General features: G+C 47.9%; 1 protein-coding gene across 4 annotated transcripts in view; it reads left to right on the top strand.

The window, feature by feature from the left end:
• Txnrd1 (thioredoxin reductase 1) overlaps positions 1-23,539 on the top strand; it is an 84,583-nt gene extending 61,044 nt beyond the window's left edge. For all 4 annotated transcript variants that reach the window (NM_001351984.1, NM_001351983.1, NM_001351981.1 and 1 more), the window contains 13 exon segments: positions 499-621; positions 1,948-2,020; positions 4,074-4,193; positions 6,004-6,146; positions 6,661-6,776; positions 8,638-8,863; positions 10,822-10,914; positions 11,422-11,498; positions 11,677-11,833; positions 11,915-12,022; positions 13,799-13,894; positions 16,442-16,576; positions 21,776-23,539. In NM_001351984.1, the coding sequence (NP_001338913.1) occupies positions 499-621; positions 1,948-2,020; positions 4,074-4,193; positions 6,004-6,146; positions 6,661-6,776; positions 8,638-8,863; positions 10,822-10,914; positions 11,422-11,498; positions 11,677-11,833; positions 11,915-12,022; positions 13,799-13,894; positions 16,442-16,576; positions 21,776-21,844 (1,536 nt within the window). In that variant the 3' untranslated portion in view covers positions 21,845-23,539.
• The last annotated feature ends 2,241 nt before the right edge of the window (positions 23,540-25,780 follow it).

Below are 25,780 nucleotides of genomic sequence, written 5' to 3'. Positions count from 1 at the left end.
TTACCAAGGTGATAAACTGACTCCGAAAATTTCCTCCGATTTGTACAACATTGCTGTAGTAGGTGCCCTCCCCCACAGACAGATTTAAAAAAAATCAGGGAAGAACAAAAAATTCCTGGACAGTCAATATGAAAATGTCACAGTTAAAATCATTCTGTATGATTAGTATGTGCCTGTTTGTACTAAATTCCAAGAGAGAGTGTTATCAAACTTAGTTTACCTAAGTCAGTTCCAATGGGCTGTCTGAAGAATGTGCTAACACTTGACAGGAGGGGCCAGGCCCGGGAAAGGGCACTGGGGGACGCAGTTCTCTTTGATAATGGCCTAGATTGGTTTCTCTTCAGGAAGCCTGGATGTCTCCGTACACAGCTGCAGTGAGAGTCTGCATTCCCTCTTTGAAAATGGCCTTTGATTTTCTTTAAAGAAAGACTTGCCAAAGCTTTTCGGGCATTGCTGCTTTTCTGTTAGAGTCTTTTCATTTATGTTGTTTTCCTGCAGCCAAACAAAAAAGGCCTACTTCGAAAGCTGTCAACAATGAATGACTCTAAAGATGCCCCTAAGTCCTATGACTTCGACCTGATCATCATTGGAGGAGGCTCGGGAGGCCTGGCGGCAGCTAAGGTAAAAGCCTCTGCTGTGTCTGGTAACGGTTAGGGTACAGTACTCCCTCCCCTGATGGCTGTCTGCATTCTCTGGAATTCTCCATTCGGGCGTGTGTGGTTTTTTTTCTGTTAACTTTGGCAGAACATACAAAGAGACGACTCCGTAAGTCACCTTTCCAGACTAAAATGTTTCCTCTTTTTTTTTTTTTTTTTGGTTCTTTTTTTTCGGAGCTGGGGACCGAACCCAGGGCCTTGCGCTTCCTAGGTAAGCGCTCTACCACTGAGCTAAATCCCCAGCCCCAAAATGTTTCCTCTTTATGTGAAAGTTCAGAGCCCAGTGATTTAGGGCATGCTTTGTTTCATTTTTAAGGTTTCATGATCGTTTTGTCTTGTCTGTTTCAAGTATTGTGAAGGTGTGTGGCAATGGTTAGAAGTTACGTGTCTTTTTAAACTAACATTTGACTTTTTTTCCAATTCGTCAACAGTCTCCAATGAACAGTTGATTTCTTAGACTTGATTAAAACTGATTTGCCTTCAGTGTATGTGACGTGATTTGAGAACGGCCAGTCCTGGGCTTGACTGGGAAGAGAATCTACCAATAGGAAAGTGAAGCTTCTGACTGCCACACCCTTTCCCTGTGTGAACAGATTTTCCAGTGTGGTCTTTCTAAAGGAGAAAGTGACCACACTCCACTCCGGTGGGGCCTCGTGAAGGCTCCCAGGTGACTCCTTAAGCACGCTGTGGGACGCTCTGTCACAGTGGCCTGCTTGAAGGACACACGGCCTCCAGTGCTCTCCAGTAACTTTTGCTGGTCCAGTGGCCAGTATACCACACTTCTCTGTGAGAAAGATAAAGTCTACAAGAAAGACAATTTCAGAAAAAGAAAACAAACCTCCTCCCATACTCTGGTTTGAACTAGGTAAACTCAGAAGTTCCTTTAAAGATGTCGTCCATCTCCCAGGCTACAGTGGGAGACAGGCACCTCTGGCCTTCGGTCAGATGGCTTTACCAGGTGTTTACCATTTGTTTAGAAATGGAAAAAAAAACCATTTTTCAGATTTGTGTGGTGTCTGTTGATGTTTGAGGAGAATCATGCAGGGAGTTAGCCAGGGCTGGCCAGCTGTTGGTAACAATTTTGCAGCTGTAATCTGTGTGGTCTTTGAAGCTGTCAGTGGCATGCATGGCTTTTATCCTAGAGCCAATTAATCAATACAGTGTGTTATGTTCCTAGACCTCGACCTGTGACTGGTTGTACCTCAGGCTTTAGAGCATAAGAAAAGCGGTGTGGGTGCCAGCCCTCATCTCCACTCCATTGTTGACTCACTTGAGTAACTTTATTTCCCAGGAGGCAGCCAAATTTGACAAGAAGGTGATGGTCTTGGACTTCGTCACACCAACTCCTCTCGGAACGAGATGGGGTGAGTTTCTGAGGTAGCGCACCATGGTTTCCCCTGGTGGTGAGTTCCTAAAAGCCAACCTAAAAACAGAAAACAACAGAGAGGAAAAATGACAAAGCCCAGCTCTCCTGCGTGAACTGAGTCAAGGGGATCCAGTTACAAGCTGTAGATTTGGGTTCCGCAAAAACCTTGGCCACAGCTGGCTTAAAGGTCGACCTTTGCATAACCTGTTACCCAGTAGAGTAGAGTTGAGGCTTTCAGGTAGTTAAGTAAGGCAGCCGTAGCCATCTGAGTCTTGCTGATGCACATTGCCTACTCATTCAGTGAATGTGTGTCAGTGACTTGTGAACCAGGAGCATGGGGCTGTAGCACTGAGCTCTGTGGAAGAAGCTCCTGTCCCTGTGGAACTTACACTTTTTTTAAACATTTTATTTAATGTTTTGTTTTTTTTTTTTACACTCCAGATTTTAGCCCCCTCCCAGTCCACCCTCTGACTGTTCCACCTCCCACCCGCCACCCCTGGGGCCTCCAGTCTCTTGAGGGTTGGGTGCCTCTTCTCTGACTGAACCCAGACCCAGAGTCCTCTGCTGTATATGTGGGGGCCTCCTCTCAGCTGGTGTGTGCTGCCTGCTTGGTGGGCCAGTGTCTGAGAGATCTCAGGTTAATCGGAGAGTGCTGGTCCTCCTACAGGGTCGCCCTCCTCCTCAGCTTCCTCCAGCTGTTCCCTAATTCTGCCACAGGGGTCAGCAGCTTCTGTCCATTGGTTGGGTGCAGATATCTGTATCTGACTCTTTCAGCTGCTTGTTGGGTCTTCGGAGGGCAGTCATGGTAGGTCCCTTTTTGTGAACGCCCCATAGCCTCAGTAATGGTGTCAGGCCTTGGGCCTTCCCCTTGAGCTGGATGCCAATTTGGGCCTGTTGTCGCTGGACCTTCTTTTCCTCAGGCTCTTCTACATTTTTGTCCCTGCAGTTCTTTCAGACAGGAACTTACACTTTAGTGGGAACCTGACTTGGTGGTGAGTAGTGAGGGGGCCTCCCGGGAGGTCAGGAGAGCAGAGCTCTGAAGTCCTCAGGCAGGGAGGGCTTCTGAAGAATGCCCGATCACTAGAGCACTGCAGGAGACGATGCGGAGCATGCGCTGGAGCAGAACCTGCAGGCAGTATTGCTAGCGCTCTCCCAGAGTAGACTCACAGGCCCTGAGGTGGGTAGGAGTCCTCTGTGGGTCGAGCTGGGTCGTCAGAGCGTGACAAGTAGAAGTGGAAAGAAAGGCAAGTCAGCCTTTACAGCAGCACTTTACAGGCCTTGAGGACTTTGGCCCAGTGTAGGCAGATAATGAGGAGTTCATGGGAAATGCTTAGCACATTTTATGAAGGATTTAATGCTGCTCACATTAGCGTGAGGTGTTTGCAGTCGTGCCAGATAAGACGGCAGCGCAGTCTGTTAGCTCGTGGACTCTGCAAGTGACTTAAGTCTCCACTCTGTGACCTGTGGAGTTTGGACTTCCTGGTGACAACGGTATCTTTCAGAGGACTTAGCTTGAACTGTGAGCTCCAGAGCCACCTCCCCTCCCTGCCCGATAGAAAGCTGTGACCCCGATGTTCTTAGGGATCTATTCTGGGAGAGAGGAGTTTTAACATAGGAGTTCTTTGGAGAATCAGGGGAAACTATAGGCTGCCCTCCCACCCAATTCACATAAACATCAAATTTTATACATATTTTTAGACCTGCATCTAACCACGCCTCGTGTAGCAACCCCGTCATCATACCAGGCAGCAGGTCTAGAGTTTTGCACATAGTAAAATTTCAATTTTTGCATCACCGTTGACCATTTTGAATCTGGACGTTATAGAAATTGCAGAAATCTGTTTCAGAATGACTACTTTGCTCTGTACATTAGGCTCTGTGACTTCAGAAATGCTATGACGCTTGGGAATAAACTTTTAGCAGTATTGGCTACATTAGACCGATGACGATGACGATGATGATGATGATGTCAATGTTGATGTCTCATTACCCTTTAATACTCTCGACTTCGTTGCAGCCCCGAAGTGCCGCTGACTTCTTTGTCATTGCAGGTCTCGGGGGAACGTGTGTGAACGTGGGCTGCATACCTAAAAAACTGATGCACCAGGCGGCTCTGTTAGGACAAGCTCTGAAAGACTCACGCAACTATGGCTGGAAACTCGAGGACACAGGTGAGGGGGGAAGGAGGGGCTCAAAAGCTGTGGTCTTGGCAGTGTGCCTTCCAGATACCTGGACCTCGATGAGGACTGCCTATCCCAAGTCCGCCCGGGTGAGCCCCAGGGCTCTTGGTTGTCAGGTTTGAGAAACACTTCTTGAGCCCTCTGAGCTCGCACTTCAGGCTGTGGGTGATACTGAGTCGTATTGAGTGCCTCACACACGAGTTCGAATCGTCGGCTTTAGGGCATTAGGTGACAGCTGCAGTTCCACTTCATTGTGACTAGAGCGACTTCCCTGGATTTCAGGCTGGATTTCCTGTCACTTGCTATCACTGGGACAAGTCCGCTATCTACTTAAAGGACAGCACTTTAAAATAAATCAAAACCAGACCCAGCCCACAGAAGAATAGCTGGTGGTACAGTACTGGTAATGATCATAGGTGGTTGGCCTGTGGGGCAGGGTGTGTACCATCCTTTTCCATTCCTGGCGGACAGTGAGTTCTGCTCTTCTGCTGAACCGAGGCCGGCCAGGCAGGCTCTTCCAGGCTTCCTACAGCAGCTCTGCCCCAGGCATCTTGGCTCCACGGCCCCTAAAGTGTGTGACCTCTTCAGGAGGGCTCTAGTTCTAACATTCACGACGTGAGAATCGAGTGTCTGCAGTTTATGCTCTACCAAGCCACAGGCCGGCCGTTGTGCAGTCCTGAGTCTCACGGGCCTGGTTCTGTCTTGTCTCAGTGGCCGGCTCCTTGATCAGACTTCGTTTTCATGAGAGAAACTGTTTGTATTGTTTCCTCTTCAGCCATAGACTCCCTGGGACTCCCTCCCTGTCTCCTGAGTGTGTTTGATCTGTGCCCAAGTCATTAGTAACAATGATTAACCAGTGACTAGTGGGGGATAGTGGTGGTGGTAGGTTTGGTTTTTTTGTTGTTGTTGTTTTGTTTTTTGGTTTTTTTGTAGACAAGGTTTCTCTGTACAGCCCTTTATGTCCTGGAACTCACTCTGTAGACCAGGCTAGCTTCAACACAGAGATCCACCTGCCTCTGCCTCCCAAATGCTGGTGTTAGACACATTCTGTTTCTAAGACTGAAGTGTTACTCTATAGTCTACACTGGCCTAGAACAAACTGAGAGGCTCAGCTGCCCTCCTAAGTATGGTTGTAGACATGCGCCCGTCTGATCGATTTTTATCAGTTGAAATTTTGAAATATCGTCTGTACTGTCTTGACTCAAAGGATTAGTGATAGAACCAGAATTTTTCTTTTTTTTCCAGGTCAGGGTTTGGGGACAATGAGATTCAAGTTCTCTGAATAAGAAGCCAGCAGACTTGCAGATAAAGCAAGGATTTGAGATGCTGGGGCCTGGCCTACAGTTTCTGGGGAATCACTCAGCTCTGTTTTCATACTGTGAAAATAGCTTCAGATGAAGTACAAATGAATTTGGCTATATGTCAGTAAAGTTCATTGACCAAAATGATGCCAGGCCGTGATGCCACAGTCCGCCCACACTGAGCATGCCCGGCTACAGTGTAGTAACCCAGTTCTGGCTGCATCAGAGTCTGACTTTGTAGCAGATGCAGTCCTAAGCCCTAATGGCACCCTGTTCCCCACACAGATCAATGTTTATAATCCAAAGTAAACCACCAGTTCACTTCTTCATAAAGGAGGGAAGAATTTGTGTTGTGGTTTTGAATCCTGGACATGAGAAAGCAGCTTTTGTGCCCCTAGAGAACGTGTTCTCCTGGGTTGAAACTGCCTGGCTCCAGGTCAGAGTTACTGACAAGCTCACCAGGCGGTCTGAAGGACTAACTGTTCTCTCTTCTCACGCAGTTAAGCATGACTGGGAGAAAATGACAGAATCTGTGCAGAATCATATCGGCTCGCTGAACTGGGGCTACCGAGTAGCTCTCCGGGAGAAGAAGGTCGTCTATGAGAATGCTTACGGGAAATTCATTGGTCCTCACAAAATTATGGTAATTGTAAAGTTGCAGTCAATGCCCCTCCCCCGCCTTTTCAAAATAGCTTTCATTGGTGTTAGCAGAGAAAACCGTTTCAAATGTGTGGTTTTTTTTTTTTTTTCCTTTTTTTCGGGGCTGGGGACCGAACCCAGGGCCTTGCGCTTGCTAGGCAAGCACTCTACCACTGAGCTAAATCCCCAACCCCTCAAATGTGTTTTAAGAGATCAAATAAGGTGTAAAAATTAAGGCCACTGCAGCATGGATTGTCCGGTTTGGTCACTTCGATGCTATGCTTCGTGGGGCCTTCTGTGGAGCTGGAGAGTGTCACAGTCCTGGGCCAGATTCCCTGGATGTGAGGCTTGCTCTGTCACTTTGTAGTAGTATTGCTCAAGGCAGTCCTTCATCTGCTCAGCCTTTAGTTTCTCTTACTGTTAGGGGGACTGAGGGAGGCACTGTGTGGGTTGCCCTGTGCTAACCATAGGTTCTAAGGGATAGTCCTGCCTTGGGATTGACAGTGTTTCCTTTGCAGGCAACAAATAACAAAGGTAAAGAAAAAGTTTACTCAGCAGAGCGGTTCCTCATTGCCACCGGTGAAAGGCCGCGCTACCTGGGCATCCCTGGAGACAAAGAGTACTGCATCAGCAGGTGGGAGAAACAGGCCGCATGGCTGGCCCTCCGCCTGGTTCTTTAAACCCACCTGGTTCGTTTCCTGGATGTAGGAAAGAATTCTTGGCCACGATTATCCTTGGGGATTGAAAGGAAAAGGATCAGGGACTGAAATTTTTAAAGGTTACAAGGTACAGGCATTGGTCACGCTGCCAGGCAGCGTGAGCGCATTACCCTGGCAACATAAGGAAGTTAGAGTTACATTTCTCTTTGCACCTGAAATTAATTTATGTGTATTTATAAACCAGGTGGGTATTTTGTAACGTAAGTGTGGGCTACTGTACCAAAGTTTATTTTGTGCAGAACAAGGACCTTGTTCTTTTGTCAGCTCCAGGGGAGTGGAAACAAAGGGTTAACTCGTGGCTATGCATCTGCACGAGGCTTCTGAGGCTTCAGCCCCACTGCACGGCCCCACTACATGACAGTACCCCATAGAAGAGCCTTCTAAAACATGTCAAGAAAAAAGATTTTTCTCATCTAGGGATAACACTACCAGCACTGATTTTGAGGAGTCTTAAATGACAAAGTCATTAAGACACACAGACAGTCTCTGCTATTTTGGATGCTCTTTTTTGCCTGGGAGTTTTTGGATTCCTCCTTCTAGAATCTGACTCCCTAATCCCTGGTGCAGGGGCAGCTTGGCTGTCTCTGTCCCTATACCTGGGGTGTGTGGTCTGGCTTACTGTGTTTGGGCTGTTGTAACACAGTGATTAACTGGGAGCTTATGTGTAACAAACCGCCCACAGTTCCGGAGGTTCAGACATCGTAAGCTCGAGGAACTCATAGGTGGCATCTTCCTAGAGTGGAAAGGGTGGTGGTCTCTCTGTGGGGTTCTTGTATAGACTCTGGTCCTGTTCATGAGAGCCAGACTTTTTTATGCCCTAATCATCAACTAAAACCCTATTAAGAGTAATGCTTTCGGTAGAACACTGTGAGGAATTTTAATATTTGGACACACAGACGTTCAGACCTACCAGGGTCCCTTACCTGTGTTTTATCTTAGAAATAGGGTTTCCCTATGTTGCCTGGATGAACTTGAATCCCTGGGCTCAAGCGATCTTCCTGTTTCAGCCTGAGAAGCTGAGTCCACAAGCGTCTGTCACTGTGCCCAACAATTTAGGATTTTGGTGATGATAGACTGGAGGGCACTGTACAGCCCAGGCAGGCCTCAAACTCACTGTGAGTCCATGATCCTCTGCTTTTCCCACCCATGTGTTGGGCTGGGACCATGCACCCCCTTATCCAGCTACCCTGACATACAGTTTTTTTTGTTTTGTTTTTCCTTGTTTTTTGGTTTTTGAATCAGGGTCTTTCTATAGACCAGTCTGGCACCAAACTAAGACCCTCCTGCCTCTTTCTCTGAGGACAGGGATTAAAGGCACTCACCACGATGCCTGTTCATTTTTGGGGTTTCTTTTAAACTCATCCACAACAGTTTTGTTGAGTTAAACTTTGTATAATTACAAGGATTAAATTTTCAAAGCCTCCCCACCCCCCACTCTTGCTACTGGATGTTCCAGATTAGGAAGAAAACCTTTTCCACCCAGGAAGGCAACTGAGTGTAGGTCAGTGGGGTTGGGGTTTGCGGATGGGTCATGTTTCCACACAGTACAAAATGGCCGTGGGATCTGATTGGTGCTAGAAGTTATGCCATTGGCTGTGTTTAGCATATTTAAAGACCAGTGGGGTATTGCCAACAAAGACCTAGTGTCTAAGACCTTTTAGAATTTTGTCACATGCACAGTGTCCTATCAAGTGTTTATATATTAAAGTTCTCATTCTTTGGAGGATACTCGCATCTTTATTCATACGTGAACGTTTCTTTTTCTTTTCTTCCCAGTGACGATCTTTTCTCCTTGCCTTACTGCCCGGGGAAGACCCTAGTGGTTGGCGCGTCCTATGTCGCCTTGGAATGTGCAGGATTCCTGGCTGGTATCGGCCTCGACGTTACTGTAATGGTGCGGTCCATTCTCCTTAGAGGATTTGACCAGGACATGGCCAACAAAATTGGTGAACACATGGAAGAGCATGGTATCAAGTTTATCAGGCAGTTCGTGCCGACGAAAGTAAGTGCGTTTGCTGTGCAGGGCTTGGGTTATGTTCTTGGTGAGAGGCAAAAGGACAGGATGGCGGTAGAAGCAGACAGACCTTTGAGCATTAGGGGCCGTCAGGAGCACCGTGCTGATGCACGCGCTGACTGCTGCCTCAGTGCCATTGCTGTGTCCACACCAGCGACCCCTTGCCTTGATGCATTGACAGCATCCGTTCATGGCAGGGCCCCTGGTCTACATCACTAGAACTCTGAATGCACACACCCATATACTAGACTCTCCCCTTCGCCCCTCTGTGCTTGCTGCAGGAAAACAGTTTCCTTGGACACACTGCCATCACAGTCACTGTATAATCCCGCTGTCTTGGAAATAATTGTTCATGGGCTGGCTTCCCCACTCCATTTAATCTTTCCCATAAGGGATCTAAAATACAAGATATGAGCTATGTCTATGACTTCGTCACCATTACCTTATAAGAGTGGTGGCCCTGGGCTGGGGGCAGAGCTCAGTGGCAGAGCTCAGTGGCAGAGCGCATGTCTAACAAGCAGAAGCCTCTAGGTTCTGTCTACACTGGCACATGCATACATGCTACAAGGTCAAGTCCGTCGCTTAGCATCTTAGACCAGCAGTTTCTGCTCATATGGGTGAAATGGCTTGGTTTTGGCACAGTTTAGAAATGCTAGGCTGACTGTTTTGTGTGACTGACTCTCTAGTGCTGGCCTGGCAAGGAAGATACAGTTTTGGGATCAGACCTGCCAATACTGTCTGTCTGTTGCTGAATGACTTAGAGAGTTACTTAGCCTCTCCAAGCCTTCATCTCTTCTGTACATTGAGAATAATGGCGGCATCATTTTTTCACATATTTCCTGTGAGGTGCTAGCCAATGTCCCTGTGGAGCACAGCGTGGCTCTAACCGCCTGTCTGACCATAGTGTGAGAGCCGAGCTTTGGATTTCTTGGGAGTTACCAGTACTTCATCTCTGTACTTAAGTGGTTCTCAACCTGAGTCGTGACCCCTTTGAGGGCGCCAACGATCCTTTCACAAGGCCATCAGAAAGCACAGGCACTTACATTATGGATCATAGCAGCAGCAAAATTAGTTATGCGGTAGGAATAATTTTATGGTTGGGGGTTACAACATGAAGAACTGTGTTAAAGGGTCACAGCATGAAGAAGGTTGAGAACCACTGCTCTGGCTGGTTTCAGGGAATAGGCATAGCCCCCGTTTTCATTCCAGCTGTGATTAGGAGACAGCTGTGTGTTGTGCTGTGGGAAATACCTGCTTTTCTGAACTGAAACTCCTCCTGAGTAGTGTCTGCTTTAAAGGAGTGGTGGACTGTTGGAGCTGGTGCCCTTAGCCTGTAGGCTGTCACGAACACCTCTGTGCTCTAGGTCATCACGGACATCTGTGTGCTGTAGATTGCCAGGGGCATCTGCGTGTTGTAGGATGAGGGTGTTCTTTTTCCTGCTAATTCAGGAGGCTACTCACTCCTTTTCTGTATCTGCAGCAGCTGTTGAACTTGTACTTAAACATATCTTTCCCACTGTGAGTCTTAGGGCTCTCTGACTTCCATTTAAGTCCTTGCTCACATACTTTACCATTTTGTCAGTGAAAGTGAACATTTGTAGTCAAAAAGGGATGCTCTGAAGTTGAGTAGCCGTGACTCCCATCGTATGCCCTGAGACAGCAGAGGGTGATGGGTCCGTCTTGGGGATGTTCTAGGATTGGTCCATTTTAGGGATTGTGCTATGACGGGTCCGCTATGTGTTCTCTGCTTTCTTCTCTGTTCAAGAATTATTTGAGCAGAAGCCCCTTAAGCAAGCAGTGTTAGCGAGGTCAATGGAAGTTGCTTCTCCAGTGTTGCTATTGGGGGAGATGAGGTAATAGCCTGTCAGTCCTCTGCTTCCGAGGATGAAGCATATGGAAATAGAACAGCTGATCCTCCTTGTCTGCTTCTTTGTTTCCTTTTGTAGATTGAACAGATTGAAGCAGGGACACCAGGCCGACTCAAGGTGACCGCTAAATCCACAAACAGTGAGGAGACCATAGAAGACGAATTTAACACAGTAAGGAGTGGGCCCAGGTCGGGCTGGGCGTCAGTTACGTACTTGGGGTAACTTTCCTCTCTAAAATGATCCTGTTCTTTGCACAGATGTTCTAAGACATCTCAGTGACTCTGGTGTTAGCATTCATTTTCTCACAAGGATGGCTTGCTTCAACCCTCCTTTTGGTAACTTAATATCCTGTATGCCAAGTTTCACAGATAGGCAGAGGTTGCTAATGAGCTAGACTCGGCCCATGCGGTCCCTTTTCATCTTTCCAGACTGTCGCTTAGCACATAATTCAGCCATGGGCCATGCACTTTGTCCTTAGGTTTGTCTAACTTAACTTGGGCAGCAACTCCCTTTCTCGTAAGAAATGCCGAGAGATGTTTGCGTGTCTGTTCTAAAGACTGAAACAGGAAAGGTCTTAGCTTGCTTACACTCCTGACTTTTATTAATGAACGGTATTTCCCAAGCCCGTGTTAAGTAGTTTATGCAGTGGTTTTGCTAATACTTTATTATTTTTTTCAGGTGTTGCTTGCAGTAGGAAGAGATTCTTGTACAAGAACTATTGGCTTAGAGACCGTGGGCGTGAAGATCAATGAAAAGTAAGGGGACCACACGGCGCAGCTCCTCACCGCTTCCCTCGCTCTGCGGCGGCCCGGAGCTTTGCTGAGCATTTTGACCCCTATGCACTGTTGTGCTTTGTTAGTAACGGAGCGTTGCTCTTGAGGGAGGAAGGGTATGTGGTGTCACGTCACTAATCGCAGCAATTCACGGTTGCAGGACCGGGAAGATACCTGTCACGGATGAGGAGCAGACCAATGTGCCTTACATCTACGCCATTGGTGACATTCTGGAGGGGAAGCTGGAGCTGACCCCCGTGGCCATCCAGGCGGGGAGATTGCTGGCTCAGAGGCTGTATGGCGGCTCCACTGTCAAAGTGAGTTTTGTGTTGTCATCCTCTGTGACAGTGGTTTCTGTCGTCGTCTCTCTTAATTGCTTTTTTCTCCATTTGACACAGTGTGACTATGACAATGTCCCAACGACTGTGTTTACTCCTTTGGAGTATGGCTGCTGTGGCCTCTCTGAAGAAAAAGCTGTAGAGAAATTTGGGGAAGAAAATATTGAAGTAAGTTCTTTTCCTCCTTTTCACGTTGCCTTCTTCAAAGCATCAAGATGGTTTCAGATGTGCAGAAAAGTGCAATTAAGCAGATGAATGAGTCACGGGTGCTTGCGAGCTACCAGGCACTCACAACGATGGCTTCAACAGCCTCTCTGTAACAGTATAGCGTATGTCAGTGGCCACGGTAGGCAGAAGTTGCTAACAAGCTAAAGAGAAGCTGGGAATTGAACCCAGATCTTTTTTTTCCCCCCAGAGCTGGGGACCGAACCCAGGGCCTTGCGCTTGCTAGGCAAGCGCTCTACCACTGAGCTAAATCCCCATCCCCGAACCCAGATCTTTTAACTGACGAGCGTTGTCTCATATCTGTGGCCACGGTCATGATCCACTGTCCGCTTTTATAATTGGTTGTCTATCAAAAGTATCAAGCAGCCGGATGGTGTAAGAGCGCTTCAGTACAAGCTTAAGGACCTGAGTTCAGATCCGCGGCACTCACAGAGAACTTGGGTCTGCATGTATCGGGGGGGGGGGGGGGGCAGCAGGCAGTATCCACCCGATGAATGCTGGGCCTTTGCTGGCCGATAGCTTCAACAAAGAATGGTGAGCTCCAGGCTCAGGGGAATAAGGCAGGGCGTGATAATAGTGCCCTATATAGTAATATACATTACACTATACATATAATAGTAGTCTTCTTTGATATCCTCATGGGACACACAGGCCTCCACAAATGTTACCTCTCCAACTTTTTTTTGTAAGTATTTTTATTTTAAGGTTATTGGTAACCAAGTCACGTTCACACAAAGACTGCATTTTCTTACTATGCTTTGCTGTTTTCCTTACAAAAGTAATATATTTGCACTGAAGAAGTTTTGCACGACCCAATTAAGGAAGTAGGAATCAACAACTCACAGATGCTGTTGTAATGTAGCCGTTTGGAAGGGTCCCCTAGTCTTTGTCTGGGTAATTCTATGATGTGTCGCCCTTTTGTGTATCAGATCACTGATCTGGTTCCCCAGCGTACTCCGAGGCTAGTCCTTAGAGAAGGAGGCTCTCTTGTATGTCATGCCCAAGACACATCATCTGGCTCCCCTGTTCCTCCCTCTTCCCTCCTCCCTCCTGTGCTGTCCAGTGAGGTCCCTGGAGGAGGTTTCTGGAAGCAGGAAGCAGCATCAGCTAGGCGGTTGCTCGAGTTGTCCCTGCCAGCTCCCCGGCTTTTGTTTATAGCTATCATTACTCTGAGCGAGTGACGCTCACCCTCCCTGATGCTGTGACCCTTTAGTACAGTTCCTCAGGTTGTGGCGACCCCCAGACATAAAAGTATTGCAGTAATATTGAGAACCACTGATCTAAGCTAACCAGGTGGTCACCTTGTATTTTGTCCTTTTTTTGAAACATGAATATGTCTATTATGTCAATCGATCAGGCTGTCTTAGAACCCCCTATGTAGACCAGTATAGCCTCAAACTCAGATCCACCTGCTTCTGCTTCGGCTTCCCAAGTGCTGGCCTTAAAGGCCACGTGACCACTGTGCCGGCTTGAATTCTTATATAAGACAGTAATCTCGTGGCTTCCTTGGTTTTTTGTTATATTACTTAAGGTTCACCAGTCATGTTGAAATAGGCAAGATTAGTCGGAGGGGACTGACAGCAAAGGTTTAGGTGTTTGCCTTTCGGCCAAGTCAGTTTGTTCTGCGAGCTTTAGTAACAGCACTAGTTAGTATAGTACCTCCACCCGTACTGCTGGACAACATTGGCCTTGAGTCTGAACTGTGCTTGTGTCTTCCAGGTTTACCACAGTTTCTTCTGGCCATTGGAATGGACAGTTCCATCCCGGGATAACAACAAATGTTATGCAAAAGTCATCTGTAACCTTAAAGACAACGTAAGTGCAGTGGTGGTCTTTGTGGAATCTGTACCTTTTGAGACAGCTCAGTTTGACCATGAGATATGTTAAGATTCCACCCATTGGCGTCCGCAGCCCCAGAGGCAGCATCTGAAGCAAGGGTCTGGGCTCCCCTGCCTGCTGTCCATTCATCTTTCCTGGTCCATGGCCCCACTGAAGGGAGTCAGGGGACTCTTAGAGCTTCTCTGGGTTGATGAGTGAAGAGCCGTGAAGTCCTAAGCTACCTAAAATAAAAAGAACCAAAAACAAGCCAAAACTTTGATCCTCTGTGGTTGGCCCTGAGGGACAGCTGTGGTGGGCAGAGCTCGGACTTGACTGGGCTCCAGATGGAGATGTAACCCACAGCTACACTGGTGACCAAGCCTGAGGGCAGACTCCTCCGCCTCCCAGCTATTCCAGACCCGGAGTGAGCGAGATAGAGTACATTTCATATTATATCCCAGAATACATGTGTGCATACACACGTACTCTCTTTCGGTATTGTCCCAGAAACTGAATTTTTCACATATTCAGCACCTGACCTTAGAAATCCCTTCAGGAAAAATATGAATAAAGCTGAAGCCTTGCGTCAAACCCCCAAGGAATGTGTTTAGATTTCTAAAATAGTCTTATGGTTTGTCTGTAACGAAGACAGACTTTATTTAAAAACTACTGTTTTACATGAGACAGATTTCTCTTTTCAGAATCCAGAGGGTTTCAGGTCATGGCCTTGGATGCAGAGGTCATCACTGACGTAGACATTTAGTAAATGAATAGACTAGGTTAACCCCTAATGAACCACGCACTGACATAGGGACCAATTGCGTGTCACTTTCTCTTATCTTCAGACGTGAAGTTTTATTAAAGCATGATATATCTGAGTGTCATCTGACTTGACAGTGACTGAGCGTCCTTGGTTTTAAACAGAGCTTAGCGCTCCACGTGTGACACATGTAAATACACACTCACACCCAGAAGCGCTTACTGCTCACCGCTCAGGTCAGTGAGCCCCAGCCTTTCCTGGGTGAGAGATCAGCAGTGCAGGTACAGTTCATAGCGGCTCTGTTCCCTGGACACGCGCTCGTCACCGTTCAGCATCTCCGTTAATCAGTGCTGAGATAGCGCGACTGTGACCACTGATGATTCCTATCTGCTTGTCCTGCCCGTGCTGTGGCCGAGTACACTGATAGGGTGCAGTCTTTCGAGTAGCAGAGCTGTTAGATGCCAGCCGTGTGGCAGCCACGTCAATGACGTCACTCCCTCCTCCTGTGCTTTCACTGTCTTACGTTCTGTCCCTTCCTACCTCTTCAGAACTGGGTGTCTCTCGCCTGCTCATGTGTTTATCTATGTCTAAACATTATGCCATGCTTTGGGACTTAATTAAAGGAGTCCTCCTTGGTCAATGGAGCCTGGCACCTTTTACAATTAATGCCATTTTTTGAGAATGAAGCTCAGTGGTAGAAGAGTTGTTTAGTTTGCTCACAGCCCTGGGTTCAATCCCTGGGACTGCACGAATAAGACCTGATTAGATTTCTTATGCTCTCCTATGTTATGATATGCAGACCTAGGGGATTTTCAATGTTTTTATAGCACATGGGTGCACCTTATTCACACCCAAACCCCCAGGTGTCTGACGTAGGTTATGTAACAATACTGACCGCAATACTGACTGCTTCTAAATATTTATACGCAACTATTTTTTTATAGTTTCTTGTTTTCATTTCACATGCATCGATGTTTTGCCTGCATTTATGTCTATGTGAGGATGTCAGATTCTCTGGTACTGAAGCTACAGGAAGTTGTGAGCTGCCATGTGGCCACTAGGAATTGAGCCTAGGTCCTCTGGAAGAGCAGCCAGGGCTCTTAACCACTGAGCTGCCTCTCCAGCCCCAGAGGTTCCCGTTTCACACACCTATTTTTTTTTCTTTATGGTTTTTATTTATCCTTTGACTGTTTCTAAGGAAGTCTCTGCACGTTGGCTGGCAGCCCATGACCTGCATTGCTCGTTTATTCCAAGCAGAGCGACTGGTCTAGTCTGTCAGCTCTGAAAATGTACCCACGGAACTGTGAGACATGAGATTTCTCTTCCTGGCAGAGATAATCTGGGCTTGGCATTTTGATTTTCTCCACACCAGTAATTCCCACACAGGTACTTCAGACCCCAGGATTTCCCTTTTCGTGCCTGCGGAAGGGTCTGGACGGTACCTGAGTTGCACTTCCTGTGCCCAGAATGTCAGCTAAATGATCTTGAAGTTGAGTGACTTCCCTTAAGCCTCAGTCACCACAGAAAATAGTCAGGCTCTGAGAGGACCTGAGACACTGCCCTCTGCTAGAGTTGTCTGGAATGGCCGTGCGGCTAAGGAGCTGCAGACACTGCACTTTCCCTTAAGTTCGTGTGTTCTTCTCGGCTTCTTGTTCTTATGACAGACTCATCACTTCTGCAGCACACAGTGGGGCTTTCACAGCCCATGGTCTGTGGAAGTCCCAGGGCTGTGGGGAGAGACTGGAGAGACCAGCTTACCCAGATCCCTCTCTCTTGCATCGTAGGAACGTGTCGTGGGCTTCCACGTACTGGGTCCAAATGCTGGAGAGGTGACGCAGGGCTTTGCAGCCGCACTCAAGTGCGGGCTGACCAAGCAGCAGCTGGACAGCACCATTGGCATCCACCCGGTCTGTGCAGAGGTGAGTCACGGGCGGACACTTCCCAGCTCCACTGAAAAGGTCTGTTACTTTTATTACTGTTTGTCTTAAAGTGTTTCTGTGGTGAGTATTTACCTTCCATGGTAGTGGTTTGGGAAAGCCTCCAGGCGGGTGATAGGGTCAGCCTCGAGCTTGTGGGTATCCAAGAATGATGCTGGGAAGTGATGCGTCTAAACCACTGAGCAAAGGATGGTGAAACTGGAAACGGCCTGCTCTGGGCCTCTGGGTGCCAGTGTCAGTGCTCGCTGGCTGTCCGCATTATCCAGGCCTGAGCACTGTTACCATAGCCTAGAGTGGCAGGAAGGACCGGTGTGAGTTAATAATCTGTGTGCCGTAGCCACATAGGAGGGGCCTGTGCTTGTGTGTGTGTGTGTGTGTGTGTGTGTGTGTGTGTGTGTGTGTGTGTGTGTGTGTGTGTATGTGTGTGTGAGAGAGAGAGAGAAAGAGAGAGAGAGAGAGCGTGTGCATTCTCACAGGATCCTATTCTGCAGTTCATAACTGGTTGGTTTCTGTTTCCACTTGTGTTGAACATGTCAGCTTTCAGAAGACACAGGAAGGAAGGGGGTTGAGGAAATGGCTCATGGGTAAAGTGTTTTTTGCACAGAAGAGGACGAAGCACTCTGGTGTAGTGGCATGACTGTAATCCCATTATGGTGCGGGGCGGGGGTCAAAGGGTCAGGGAAAGAAGATAGATGGATACCGGAAGCAGGGTCAGTGAGAGACTCAAAATGTAAGGTAGAGATCAACAGAAGAAAACACCAGAGGTTTCGTGACCCCGGCCTCCACATAACCATGAGTATATACACATGCGTGTGCTTGAGCACACACACACATGACACGCGAAAGGCTTGAGTGTCAGACGGTAGAGTGCCTGCCTCAGCATGCAGAGAGCTGAGTTTAATCCCACGCCACACAAACTGCGCCCGGTAGATACACCTGTGATCCCAGTACCGAGGTGGAGGCAGGACGATTAGAGAAGTTCCGAGCCTTGCAGCCAGTGTGATTTGCACACAGCATGGGCTGCAGACCCCTATTCTAAGCACAGCCACAGCCGTGGGAAAGCCCTGCACTTTGCATTCTGTCACAGAGGTGATGGCCTCCTCCAGGTTGGCATGTGCTAACTTGATCGGAAACATGGAATACTAAGCCCTTCCTCCAGACAGGCATGGCAGAGAGGTAGTGGGACATGAGTCATAGAAGCCACCATTTTTGACATTTAAAAATGTCAAAATAAAAACTTTTATTTTGAAAAAACTACGAAGACTGAAGAGTCTACATTAATACAATTTTTTTTGTTTTTTGAAACAGGGTTTCTTTGAGTAGCCTTGGCTGTCTTGGACTTACTTTGTAGACCAGGCTGGCCTCAGACGCAGAGACTGCCTGCCTCCCGCCTCCCGAGTGCAGGGGTGAAGGCGTGTACACCGTGCCCTGCTCACATTCTTCGTCTTGGGTTATATTAGCTTGACAGTGCAGCGTCACAGACTGCCTCATGGGGACGGTGTCAGTGGGTTTTGTTTGTTTTAGAATATATTAATAGTGTCACAAATGTATAATGTCAGAAAGTGGAAACTAGACTGGCGGGATGGCTCAGCAGTTAAGAGTTCATACCCCTTTTGCAGAGAACAGAGTTCAGTCTCAAGCACACACATCGGGGTTCACAGCCCCCAGCAACCCTAGCTCCAGAGAAACTGAGGTGTCTGTGTACACTTGGCGTTTGGTCACAGGTGCACATAAATACTTTCTAAGGTGATAAAAGCCAATAATAAGATCTTGAAAAGAAACAACAGAAATGTTTCTTCTCCCCGTTCTGGCCACCCTTTCCCCACTCCGAGCATCTCCACCTCAGAAGCCTGGAAATGTCTCCGGACGGCTTCAGTACTGAGGGAAGGGAACTTGGAGGAGCACAGAGTGGAGACCCTGAAGACAAATTTGAGTTAGTGTTGGTAAGACCTCTGATGACTGACTACATGCTGGCCTACTGTGTGTGCCAGGCAGTGTGTTCTCCCTGTGTCAGCTTCTTTCCTGAGGAACCTGAGGGCAGCATCTCTTGGTGACAGACTAGGCCGTTGAGGACAAATTGCGAGGACTTGGCCCACGGTTGCCCAGCCTGAGTCATGATCTTACTCAGTGAAGTCTGGCACGTCTTAGCTTCTCAGTTTGGCTTGCAGCAAAGTTACCTAAGCTAGCACGGGAAGACCGCTCGCAGAGTGGGTAGGAGGGGGGTGTTTGAGACTGTGGCAGCTGAATCAGACTGGGTAGCTCTTTCTCCCCAGGGTCCTTCACACACAGAAGGTGCACTGGGCTGAAGGTTGCCTGGGTGTTTGCAGGAACCGACTAGGTTTTGTAAAACCACCTCAGGCTGCCTTTGTTGTTTTGCTTTGTGTCTTTGCCTGTGTGAGCTCTCCTTGATTAGAAATTAAAATGTTGGGAAATCGATGGGATAGAAGTAAAGGGGGTCAGAAACCCAAGCCACTTGACAGTTGTAGCTAATTGAAGATTGGCAGCTAATTTACATACCTGTCACATTCTCATGTTCCTCAGATGCTTTATTGAATTTCACAAACATCAATCCATTGATGGATTAGAAATAATGGTGACTTAGGAATGGGTCCTGAGCTAGTGTGAAGTGCTCCCAGGGCCATCTCAGCCCCGCCATCTGTTGCCCTGAGGCAGAGCACACGTTGAACTCGGTCCTGCTGCTGCTTAGAGGAACTTAGGAAACAGCATGGTCCGTTGTCCGCCTCACTGGAGCGGTGGCCGTGGACCCGGGCAGACCCCCAGCTGCGAGTTCATTTTAGGCAGTGCGACTTCCCTCTGGAATTTCTGTAGGAAACTCCACTCTTATTCTGACTGGAGGTCTCTGAGGATCCCCAGGACCTGGAGGGTCTCTGATACGTGGTTCCAGCTAGTCAACTTCACTTGTGAGGAGAGCCTCCAAAGCTTTCCCTTTAAAATGTCTACTGTCTTAAAGCACAGGCTGCATCCGGTAGGAGAAGGAAATTGGGGATTCCAAGCTGAGCCCAGCTTGAACTGCACAGTGAGACCTTGTCTCCAGAAAACAACACAGACAGTCTTAAAATGCATCAGGAGCTTTTGTTTTTGTTTTGTTTTTTAACGTTTAATACATTTGCATTCTCCAGAGAGGGTGGCAGCCTCGTGGGGCACCATGAGCCTGGGGCCAGACTGGACGGCCCCGGGCAGATGCTTTCGACAGCACCTGGACCAGGACCTGGCTCTGTGTGCTGCCCTCCAAGGTCGCTGTTTACAGATAAAAGCTTTTACAAACATTCTGAAGCAGGGGCAGGAGAGTGCAGCCATGACTTACCTTCCTCTTCTCACTAGGGAGCCATGGGTGCAAAACACAGATAACATCTTTTTGAAATTCCCCCACTTCTTCATGGGCTAGTTCTTATCCAAGCCTCATTCTGAATCTCTCTAAACCCCAAGAAACAAAAACCTGCGGGCTACAGGAGCCAAGAGTCTGTTTAAATATCCACCCTTGCCCATTCCTTTTCTGACATCATAAACACTGAGAAGAACTTGTCTGATGGTGTCTTCAGTCATACACATTACTGCTATTCTGACAGCTATTTTCAGTGTCCCACACTGTCGTGCGCCCCACCCCCAGACCCCATCGGTAACGCTGTCTCTTTTTAAACAAAAGAATCCCTTTTCAGAAACAGTTGGGCCGGCTCAAAGCATGTTAGCGTTCACTGTAGGGTGCTAATGAGCCTAGTGCGATTGGGTGGGAATGCTCTTTTCTGTGTAGTACAGAAGGGCCGAGTTCCGGTTTTACATCCTCACTGACAAAGGTGATCTCCCATTACAGTTCCTTGGTTTTGAATGTGAATTAGTCATATTTTAAAATCTGGCCCATAAGTCCTCAGGTCTGAAGATTTGCAATGCTCCTGCTGTGTTGTTACGGGAAAAGGCTGTGTCTGCCCAAGGCTAAGCTGGAACAAAGGCTCTTCTCGGGACTAGAAATCCCCTTTCTTCATTCAGAGGATGCTTGCCTGATTCCGGTGCTCTGGTCAATGTACATCAAGATGGCCTTGATTTCTTGCTCTTTTCTTCTTGTTTTACATAGTGGTGTTCATCTGTGAACACTGGTTATTTGGAAGGCTAAGATAGAAAGAAGTATTGCTATGAGCTTAAAATATATATTGGTTTCTTAGAACACTAACTTATCTATTTATGCATATATATATATTTAGAACCAGTGAAAGTGTTATTTGGCAAAACCAAAGTTTGTTCCGAAGTGTCAGCAAAGACGTATGCAGTCTGTATCTGCTTCCTCTGGGCACCCTTCCACATACACTGTGGCCTGTGGTTAAGGAGACTCCGTCTGGCAGGGCAGGTGGAACCTCCTGGAAATGGTGTAAAGGTTCCCAGGCCCATGCTGACATTCGCTGTACTTAGAGGATGGAAACAGTCACTGTTGGTAGATGTAAACCTTTGTGGTAAAGTCATTAGGGAATGAATGGCCTGGTGAGCAAACCTTGGGACCGTTCCAAAAAATAACCGGGAGGGGTTCAGCAGCCACCGTGCCCTGTTGGCGGTAAAGTGTTATCTGAGGAGGAGGCTCCACTGAGTCATTCTGTGTGTGGCTCAGATTGCACACATCCTGTGTCCTTTGCCACTGACAAAATCTGCCCTGAGGATCTGACATCAGAGAGCTAAGGTGGAGCCCAGCAGGGCTTTCTGGCCATTGTCACGTTGCCTGTGGGTCAGGGAGAGGAGACTGCAGGGACTCACTGTATCTCAGCTCTGACCAGATAATGGAACAGATCAGGCACAGGAACCCTGTTGGGAAACCAAAGGGAGAGGGTCTGTGAGACCACAAGAAATGCTACAGAATGAGGTTGTCATTTGGTCCCCCAACTCCCCCATAGGACAGCAGGCGTCCTTTCCCCGGGCAGCAGTCCGGTGAGTTGGGTTAGCATTCAGTGTGGGAGAGCAAGGGTAGAGAGTGCCTCCAACCACCAGATGTTTGCACACAGGAAACAGCTCGTTTTAATGCAGTGCCTCCTGTTATCCTCTGGAGAACTAGAGGACATCTTCGGTTGGAATACTTGTTCTGTTTCTTTTACACGTCACCTAAGTCATTTTAATGCATGTGGCCCTATCTGTGAACTTGTTTGCCCAGGAGTTTGACATGCTCTGCCTTCCTCTTTCCTGCAGATATTTACAACGCTGTCGGTGACTAAGCGTTCTGGGGGAGACATCCTCCAGTCTGGCTGCTGAGGTTAAGCCCCAGTGTGGATGCTGTTGCCAAGACTACAGACCATTGCTTGCTTCCTTGTCCACACCCAGGTGAAGTTCAGGAAGGCTCTTGGGTTCTTGGCACCAATTCAAGGTGCTATCCTAAGGCCACCAGGTCCCTGGGATCTTGTGGGTAGGAGGTGGCAGGTAGAAGAAGGCTGCAGCATCGCACTGGGGTCACCATGACGGACTCAGACTGACATTCGGCAGAGCATCACGGTGCGTCCATGAAGTCACTAGCCTCAAGCCCAAGTGGTGGGCAGTGACAGAAAGCTGTCGATCTGTTGGGTTCAACCTTTTCCTGTAGACTGTTTTAGTCTCGCCTTCAAGCTATGTAATGTCAATTCTGTTTTTTCTTTTCTCCATGGGGTTAATGATACTAGAGGTAGGGAATGTTAGCAATCAGTTTTTGTCATGGCTGGACTATCCACAGCACGGTCGTTACTGTGTGGAAGGGGGTCAGATGGCTTATGAGAGCCAAACCAGTTTATCCTGAGAAAGACGAATTACCCTGTGGCTAAAATACACTGTTTTTACTAACCTGTGTAGCATTGTCTCCTTTAATAAGTTTAGGTCTTCTGTCCAAACTGAGAAAAACCATGGTCACTTTGGCAAATTTCCGGCAGTGTGTGTCCCTGCCGCTGCTTAGCAAGGGCGGCGGTGACTTGGCTAATCTACTCAGACTCCATTGCATGGCTCTTGGGTATCATGGAGTATTCCAGCATAGAGCCTGACCAGCAGTAAATGTCTCTCCTGGTACAGTTACTGTCTGCTGGTCTAAGTGCGCTGAGATGGTTCTCAATGGAGAATGCTTAATTTGCTTTTAACTTCTTGTTTTTGTGAGGTGGGTTTAGTTTTAAGCTTATGTCCCATAAGAACTCCATTCACAGGCAAGCAGCTCTTTCCGCACACAGCATATGCATCTTCTGAGGTAATGGCTTTATAAGGAAGCTGTTCATAACATAAGTTATTATTATTATTGAACACAGGTGGATGTGAAGGATTTTTTTTCATTGAAAAACCAAATGGTTTTTCTTTTTTCTGTTCAGTGAGCCCACAGAGACCCTGGCAGGACAGCATTGCTGCCAGCATTGCTGCCGGGGCTTTTCCAGTGTAGTTCTTGCTCCTAGGTCACGTGACAGTGAACACGATGCCTGAGGACCGCGCAGACAGGTTTCCCACCGCACAGCCGCCAGGCGTCCCGCCATGGTCGGTAGCTCCTTTTCTTGTCCTCCCCTCTGCCCATCTCCACCTGCAGTACTGAGTGGCGTTTCCCAGTACCCTTTGGGGCCACCTCAGGGAACGGGTTTGCCTGGTATTCAGCCAGCGGCACCCACCCTGCCCCACGAGGCTCCCTCAGATCCGCCCCACATCCGTGTGTTGAAGAGGAGAAAGGACCAGGGAACCAAAGGAGTGGACTGTTGAGTTTTATTTATTTATTTTTTGTTTTTTTTTCTCCTAAGTCTGCCAGTCTCTGAGATCAGAACGACAGTGTAGGGTAGCCGCCTAATCATGTTGTGATTCTATTGGTGGGATGAAATGTTCCGCCCCCATGGAAGGAGTACACTTCGTCGTTTATGTTCTGTAATCGCACAATGTACTGTAACCCAAATTCCAATTCCATGTATTTTTATTACAGTTTTTCTGGAAAAAAATGTGAACCAATAAAAGGTGTTGATCACATGTGTGCCTGACTGAGTGCTACTCTGGGCTTCTTTGACTGCAGAGGGCTGAGTTGGGCCCCTGGCTCTGTACTGAAGGCTGAAATCTGTCAAGTACCAGGCCTCTGTGGTCCTCTGCTATTGCCTGGGCTGAGGGTGTCCTTACAGGATGGTGGCTCTTCAGTTCTGACTGGTCCAGCCACACCATTAAGTCACCTTCTGGGTATCCCAGGAACGTGTGCATGGGGAGCTGGTCCCTCTTGCTCCCAGTGGAGCAAGATGTGAGGGTGTGCATTCTTCCTGTCCACCACGCTAAATATTCCCTCAGCCCCTGGAAAATGCAGTCTCTGTGATTTCAGTTCCATGTACAGCAATGCTGACGTCCTGTGCCCTGTGCCAATATTAGCATCAGTCTTTAAGCAAAAGCCCCACTCTGTTAGTTCTTAGCAAGTGTTTTCCCAAAATATATTTGCTCTGTACCCTGAGCAACTGCAGGCTGCCATCAGAAACAGCTCCATGAATGGCCCTGAGGTACATGCCAGGCAGAGGGCTTGACACACACCAGCCGGCTTATCCTCAGTGCCCTGACAGAAAGAATGATGGTAGCTTGATCCCCAGCATGCTGGCAGGAGGTGGGAGTTGCTTTTTTTCAGGATTTCAGTCGGTTTTTGGTATGCCAAGACAGAGGCCAGAGCCAGGCTGTGGCACCAAAACCCAGCCTCAGTTCCCTCGATGGACTGACAGGCAGGTGTAGCCTGAATTTTTTTTAAAAAACTTATTTTTAGTGATGGTTCTTGAATGCTTTAACCTCCCTTTTAGCCTATCACCCACCAGGAGTAGTGGGGAAAAGAAAGGATACAGGGGCAACTCCTGTCTGTGTTTTCTGGAAATCAGCAGCTCGATCCACTCGCAAACACTTCAGGGATACACCACAGGCCAGTTCAGTAGAGTCGAGATAGCAAACACAATTCAGCAGCGAGGCCTCAGCCGTGGCTCAAGGAAGCAGCCAGAAAACTCGACGCCCCCTCCCTCGTCAGTGTCCATCAAGTTCTGTTTATACCTTCTAAACATCACTGGTCTTGCCTCAGTATGTGTGTCTGTCTCAGTTGACATCACTGTCAATCAGCCCGAGTCTGTGGAAGCAGCAAGAAACTGCAGCACGCCACCAGAAGTTTTTTTATGCATCTTTCTCTATGGAGTCCCAACAAATGCAGCTCAACTATGCAATGTGAGGCGGACCAATACATGCGTGTTCTTAGCAAAGAATCCTTCATCGTATCCTTTCTTGTGCTTGCTTCAGCAGAACATCCTTTCTCCTGTGTCTGCTTCAATGAAGTATTCCCTCACAGTCCACCTTAGTCTTTTACTTATGTCCGCTTCAGAGAAACACTCCTTCACGTGTTTGCCCCAGCAAAACACCATCGAACCAACTTTCCAAATGACCCTTAAGTTTCCACTTCATAGCCCATCTTTGAGCGGGAGTGCTGTGAGGGAGGGTAAGCAGTCCAGGAGGACAGGAGCCCCATCTGAGGTACTGGTATACAGGGAGTACTCACAGCTGCTTGGGTTGAGAATCACACTTCCGCCTTACCCCAATCCCTGCCCTGGGTGTCTTAGTTCAGGTTTCGTTGCTGTGAACAGACACCATGACCAATGCAACTCTTATAAAGACAACATTTAATTGGGGCTGGCTTACAGGTTCAGAGGTTCAGTCCATTATCATCATGGCGGGGAACGTGCCAGTGTCCCGGCAGGCCTGGTGCTGGAAGAGCCTAGAATTCTGCATCTTGATCCAAAGGCAGCAAAAGGAGACTGTGACTGGATGCAGCTTGAGCCTAGGAAATTTCAAAACCCGCCTCCCCAGTGACACACTTCCTCCAAACTAGGCCACACCCACTTCAACAAGGCCACACCTCCAAATAGTGCCACTCTCTCTGAGCCTGTGGGAGTCATTTTCATTCATTCAAACCACCACACTGATTAACTGCTGGTTAGTGTTTACTGTCAACTGGACACAAACTAAAGTCATCTGGGGAGAGGGGCCAACTGAGGAACTGTCCAGATCAGACTGTGGGTTTGTCAGTAGCTGGTGCCTGGGCAAATGATTGATGTTGGATGGCCCAGCCCACTGTGGATGGTGCCATCCCCTGGGCTGGTAGCTCTTGAACCAGATAGAGTAAACAAGTCAATAAGCAGCATTCCTATAAGGAGCTGGTTCTCAACTTTTTTTTTTTAAGATTTATTTATTTTATGTATGTGAGTA

The sequence above is a fragment of the Rattus norvegicus genome, chromosome 7, assembly GCF_021556685.1.
Source record: "Rattus norvegicus strain SHRSP/BbbUtx chromosome 7, alternate assembly SHRSP_T2T, whole genome shotgun sequence".
NCBI classification, from domain to species: Eukaryota; Metazoa; Chordata; class Mammalia; order Rodentia; family Muridae; genus Rattus; species Rattus norvegicus.
The sequence above is the reverse complement of the archived record's forward strand: the minus strand, read 5'-3'. Positions and strand labels throughout refer to the sequence as shown.